The following is a 6,503-nucleotide window of genomic DNA, read 5'->3' as shown; positions in this document are numbered from 1 at the left end:
ATCACCAAATTCACAAGGTTTATAAATCATTAAAAACTCAATTAAATTTAGCCTAAACCTCATGATTTAGCATCAATTAAATGGTGGTTGTTTGATTCAAAGAAGTCATGCATTTCCATTCCAAATCACTTACTTAGAATGCAAGAAAGTGCATAAAACCTAATAAAAACAAAGAAAAAGACTAGTGAAACTAGGTTAAGATGACTTGTCATCACAACACCAAACTTAAAACTTGCTAGTCCCCAAGCAAGAAAAGAATTATGCTCAAAGGTTCTTTCAATCAGAATGGATTTAAAGAATAACATGTGCTATCATGTGAGTGAAGTGATTAAGTGACAATGGGGTGAACTCTAAATTATATGCTCATGCAAGGATTTCAGTGCTTACTAGTCCCCACATCTTGGAAGTCTTAGGTCTTAGAACTTTCATCCAAATGGTATCATGGAGATCCCTCTATAGGTAATCACCTTGAAGCAGCTTATATTTTCATGTGCTTTGGCCTTGACTCTAAGTGTCATGTCTCAAAGCGGCTCTTTAGATAAGCTTTCAATCAATACTCCTAAACCAGTTGATTTTAAGGTATTAGGTGTTAAAGCACCCCTAAGGATTTACTTGCTCAAGCCTCTCTCTTTGACACAATTCGACCACAAGCATTTACTAGAATAACAACTCTTTGAGTTCTTGTTTCTTTCTTCTTTTCTGCCTAGTAATTGATGCTCAGAGCCTTGGGCCATGTTCTTTTTGTTTTTATATTTTCTTTATTTTTCTTTTGATTGCTGCTTCTTGGATCAATAAATGTTTGAGAATCTCCACAATACTTCTTTGAACTTTATGTCCTGCCCATGAGCTCCCATGCAAGTTTTCATAAGCATGCAACCTCAATGCATAGTCACACAACTAGAACCACCACTTCTCCTAATCTTTTACTTGCCTCAAAATTGTTTAATTCCTCAATCCTTCTTTTCAAAGAACTGTTATGTGGTGCCCCTTTTTTTTTTTGAAATCTTGAGTGCACGCAAGTTTGAAAAGTATAGTGTTGTGAATAATCAAGCATCTTAATTATTGAATTATAGAGAACTGTACTAAACAGACAGACAAACAGGGATATAATATCACTTTCAATCATAGCAATATCTGATGTAAAATAATCACTTAACAATACAACCTTTTGGAGTTTACTTGCTTTCCTCCTCCTCATCATCATCATTGCTGGTCTTCACATTCCTCTTTCATCTCTTTGATTGATGATGCTTAACCTTTCCAAAAGTTTGTATGATGCTCTGCAGTTATATTGAAAGTTGCTTGTTCCCCAAGCACTTGAAAAATGGTTAGCATGCATTGATTATTTGTGGGCTTTTGAACTTACTTTGGTGTGGGAACACCAAACTTAGTGCCTTGCCAGTGATTCTCATGCATCAAATTAACCATATGTGAAATTCCTTTTTTTCTTTGCTAAAAGTAATAAAACTGAAAACTAGGAAACGTTGCATTACAGACCAATTATTCAACCTTCTTATTGAAATAAGCTAGAAAAAGGAAACTACCTCAGGTTGGGTTGCCTCCCAACAAGCGCTTCTTTATTGTCATTAGATTGACATCTTCCATTCTTTGATCATGGAGGCTGAAAATCATAGTGCCTCAGCTGTTCACCTCTTATTGTGAACTTCCTTCCAGTCTCCTCTTTGATGATCTCTAGGTGTTCAAGTGAAAGGATATGGTTCACAGTATAGTACTCAGATAATTATGGACACACCTTCATTGGTTAGGTTTTTATCATCACTTTATCCCCTGGTGAGAAGCCTTCAGTAGGGATCTTCTTGTTTCTCCACCCTCTTGGCCTCTTCTTCTTTTCTTTCTCAAAAGATACTCCTTGCCTTGGTGGTTCTTTATCTGGAGTGTTGAGGTTCTCATCTGGGGGTTTTGGATCTAGTTCCTCCTTGATTTCTTTGGTCTGTTGCACCATCTCTACTTCTTTCAAGCATGGATTTGGAATTCTTGGAGTTAACTCATTGAATGCCTCTTTCAAGCTTTGATCCCTGGCTTTATCCTCCATACAATCTTCTTCTTGAGTGGGCTCATGCAGGATTTTAAAAACATGGAATGCTAGGTGCTCATCATGCACTCTTAGCAGCAATTCCCCTTTTTCAACATCTATCAATGCTCTGCCCGTAGTCAGGAAAGGCCTCCCCAGGATGATGGGAGTGTTAGGGTCCTCCTCCATATACAGGATGACAAAATCAGCTGGGAGAAGGAATTTTCCCACTTTTACCAGCACATTCCCTACAACTCCGATTGCTTGCTGAATGGACTTGTCAGCCATTTGAAGAGCTATTCGAGTGGGTTTCAGTTCAAAAATTTGAAGCTTCCTTATGAGAGATAGAGGCATCAAGTTTATGCTTGCACCAAGGTCACAAAATGATTTCTCAATAGTTATGTCTCCTATGGTACAAGGTATATAATACCTTCCAGGATCATCTTCTTCTCTGGTAGACCTCTTTGGAGAATAGCACTACACTCCATTGTCATTTCAACAGTTTGTCCTTCCTTCAAGGGTCTTTTCTTTGTTAGCACTTCTTTCATAAATTTGGCATATAATGGCATCTGTTCAAGTGCTTCTAAGAAAGGAATATTGATGCTGAGTGTCTTGAATATGTCCAGGAACTTTGAATATTGCTTATCCTCATTTTCTTTTTTGAACCTCTGAGGGTGCGGAAGTTTGGGGACATCTGGCTTCTCCCCTTCCGTCTTCTCTTGTAGCTGTGTTTCAAGGATGTCCTCATCTTTCTTTGAGCTTTTTGCATTCTTGGTCTTTCTCTCCTCTTCACTTCTTTCTTCTGTCTCTTCTTGTGGAATTTTTCTGTTGTGCTCTTCCTGATTGATGGCTTCCTTCTTACTTCCCACCATGATTGCTTTGCACTCCTCCCACTTTGTAGCTTTTCCTTTGTCCCTTGGGTGGTCTTGATTAGCAATAGGGGATGCATTTGATTGCTTCTCACCCATCTCTGCAATTTGTTTAGCCATTTGTTCCATATGCCTCTCAAGATTTCTGATTGAAGCTTCTTAGTTTTTGATTGTAGCTTCTTGGTTTTTGATTGAGGCTTCTTGGTTTTTACTTGTTATGGCTTGATATTCCGTGCTGCTTCCTGATCTTGTTTTGCCATCCCTTGATTTTTCATGAGTTTCTCCATCATTATCTCTTGGTGCTTCATCATCTTTTCCATGAGCATCTCCAGATTAGTGATTCTCTGAGAGTCTTGTGAGATTGGTTGGTTGTGGGGTGTTGATGATTGATGGTAAGTATTCTGATTGGAGACTTGGTTGTTGGATGGATGATGGTTAGAGTTGGGGTAAGTGTTTTGTGGTTTTCTGTATGTGTTTTGGTTAGTATTCGGCTGGTTGTTGTGGTTTATGTTTTTCCAATTGTTTTGAGTTGAGTTCCTTTGCCATGGCTGCTGAGTTTGATTGTGGTTGTATCCCCATCTGAGGTTGGGATGGTTTTTCCAAGAGGGATTGTAAGTATCACCATAGACTTCATTTGATCCAGAATTCTGATTGTGCATATACTGGACTTGTTCTTGCTGTTGCTCCTCTTGAATTTCTTTATTTTGCCCCCATGTGTTTGATGGTTGGCTAGTGTTAACTGCTGCAACTTGGAGGCTATCAATCCTCTTAGTCATTTGCTCAAATTGTTGTTGAATTTATTCTCTTGGCCATTTGCTCAAATTGGTGTTGAATTTGCTGCTGCATCACTTTGTGTTGAGCCAAAATTGTATCCACTCCTTCCAATTCTAACACTCCCTTCCTCTGTGATGGTTGGCGTTGCCTTTGGTGAGCAAAGAAGTACTGGTTGTTGGCCACCATATCAATGAGATTCTGGGCTTCCTCTGCAGTTTTCATGAGTTGCAAATAGCCTCCAGCTGAGTGATCCAATGCTTCCTGGGATTTCAATGTTAAGCCTTCATAAAAATTCTGCAACTTATCCCATTCAGTGAACATTTCAGGGGGACACTTCCTGATCAGAGCCTTGTATCTCTCTCATGCCTCATAGATGGGTTCAGCCTCCATTTGTGTGAATGTTTGTACCTCAGTCTTCAACCTAATGACCCTTTGAGGTGGGTAAAATTTGGCAAGGAAGTTGGTTACCAAATCATCCCAATTGTTGATGCTGTCTCTTGGGAAGGATTCCAACCATTGAGTGGCTTTGTCTCTGAGAGAGAATGGGAAGAGCAGTAGCTTGTAGCTGTCAGGAGGCACTCCATTGGTTTTGACAGTGTCACAAATCCTCAAGAAAGTAGACAAGTGTTGATTTGGATCTTCAAGTGGTCCTCCTCCATAAGAACAATTGTTTTGAACCAAAGTGATGAGTTGTGGCTTTAGTTCAAAGTTATTTGCATTAACATTTGGGGTGAGAATGCTACTCCCACAATGTCTAGGATTTGCAAATGTATAGGAAGCCAAAACTCTTCTCTGAGGTGGATTGTTGTTGTTTTTGGTTGCTCCTCCTGGTGGATTTGTTGGATTTTCCTCCATTTCTTGGTTCTCTTCTCAACCTCCAAAGTGTTTCAGGATCAAAAGGTGTGGATTCATCACTTCTTCCTCCTGACATAAACACAGAACCAGGAACCAGAATTAAACACTCTATTGCTAGAGTGAAGTTAGTTAGCTTAAGAAAAAATTCAAACAGTTAGTGGGTTAGTAAGAAAATAAAGAAACAGAAAAGAAAAAGTGCTTAATCTAGATCTCCACTTCACTTAATCATTGTCAATCTAATCAATCCCCGACAACGGCGCCAAAAACTTGATGTGTGGAAAACGATCCAACACAAAACTCACCGGCAAGTGTACCGGGTCGCATCAAGTAGTAAAACTCACTTAGAGTGAGGTCGATCCCACAGGGATTGAAGGATTGAGCAATTTTAGTTTAGTGGTTGATTTAGTCAAGCGAATCAAGTATTGGTTGATTGGTTTATCATTAACAGAAGCTAAATTGCTTGGAATGTAAAGAGAGAAGGGAATATTGCAGTAAATCAAAGAGCAAGAAAGTAAAGAAACTGAATCTTAGAGTGCAAGTAATGTAAATAACTGAAGCTTAAAGTGCAAGAAATGTAAATTGCTTGAATCATAAAAGGAATTGGGAGTTGGGATTGCAGAATTTAAACAAGCAAAGGTAAATTGCAACAGACAGAAGAGTAGAGGATTGATTAAATGAAAATAGATCTCAACAGAAAAAGTAAAAATGCTTTGAAGATCTAAAAATAGAAAATGAGCGATGCTTAATTTGCAGCAATTTAAAAGAGGATTGAAGATCTCAGGAGTGGAAGAGACTAGATAACAAGTCTAGATCTCAAATCCTTCCTTGATCCAACAAGAACAATTGCAAAAGAAATGAAGGAAAGTAAATTGCAGAAAGAGTAGAAGATGAAGCAGTACATAGAGATTGAAATTCAATTATGCAGAAAAGTAAAACAAGAGATCACAAGGTGAGATTGAAACATAAGTTCTTCAATTCTTCACCCAAGATCCAAAGCAAGAAAATTAAAGAGTTCTCAAGCAAGAACAAGGAAGAAGAGAGATAAATTCCCCTTCGCAAGAACAAGGAAGAAGAGAGATCAATTCTCCTTCCCAATTCTCTAAGAAATTCCAAAGTTCAAAATTAAAATGCAGGTAAAAAAAGAAAAAATTCAAAATGAAGTCTAGAGGTTCTAAAAATAAAAGAAAGAAGGGTTAAAAGTCCTAATTACATCAAACTAGCTCCTATTTATACACTTTCTATTCTTGGATTTTGGGATTTGGATGGGCTTTTGATTTGGTGAAGAAATGAATTAAGTTGGATTTTTAATTGAATTTTAGCCCAAGTTGAGATGTGCTCCCAGGAGGATGCTCAGCTCACAAGTTGAGCTGAGCATTGAGGCCTTGTGTGGATTTGCCTTGCACCGTGCCAAGCATCAGGGGAATGCTCAGCTCAACTTGTGAGCTGAGCATTGGTGCCTTGGTGCGCTGCCCTTGGACCGTGCCAAATTTGTTGTGCGCTCCACTCCTTCCTGGCCGTGCCAAGATGTGCCCCCTTGCACCAAGAAGTAGCGGTCTTCTCACTAAGTGAGCGGAGCATTGGCGCTCACAAGGAGAGGTCCTTGGTTCGAAACTTGTTGAATGCATGCGCTGGAGCTTTTCCTTGGTTTCCTTGTGGTGCCTTGCTCCTTGCTTCCTTGAGGTGTTGAGTTCGAATCCTGGAGGTGGCATTTTGCCTATTTTTGGCTTATTTTCCTTGTGAGTAGCGCCTCCATCACCCCCTTTGGTCATGGGTTCAAGTCTTGGGGCATGCACTTTGCAACTTATTTTCTTTGAATTATTCCTCAATGCTTTCGACAATGCTCACTTGGTGAGCTGAGCATTGTTTTTCTTTTCCTTGTTTCTTGGCTTCCTATTGTGCTCAGCTCACAAAGTGAGCAGAGCATTGTGCCTTGGTCCCATGGGAGTGAGTGTAGTGCTCACTTAGTGAGCATT

The 6,503-nt window shown here is 39.4% G+C and overlaps 1 protein-coding gene across 1 annotated transcript; it reads right to left on the bottom strand.

Annotated features, from left to right (window-relative positions):
* Positions 1-1,874: 1,874 nt before the first annotated feature.
* Positions 1,875-3,021, bottom strand: LOC107472455 (uncharacterized; the record flags this gene model as incomplete). The annotated part of the gene is made up of 2 exons (XM_016091984.1): positions 2,614-3,021; positions 1,875-2,509 (listed from the first exon to the last, which is right to left on the bottom strand). Coding segments are annotated over exons 1-2 (1,043 nt in total), but the record flags the coding sequence as incomplete, so codon positions are not given.
* Positions 3,022-6,503: the final 3,482 nt, after the last annotated feature.

Source organism: Arachis duranensis, unplaced genomic scaffold (genome assembly GCF_000817695.3).
Source record: "Arachis duranensis cultivar V14167 unplaced genomic scaffold, aradu.V14167.gnm2.J7QH unplaced_Scaffold_107582, whole genome shotgun sequence".
In the NCBI taxonomy this organism is placed as follows: Eukaryota; Viridiplantae; Streptophyta; class Magnoliopsida; order Fabales; family Fabaceae; genus Arachis; species Arachis duranensis.
Note: the sequence above shows the minus strand (reverse complement) of the source record. Positions and strands in the feature narration are given on the sequence as shown.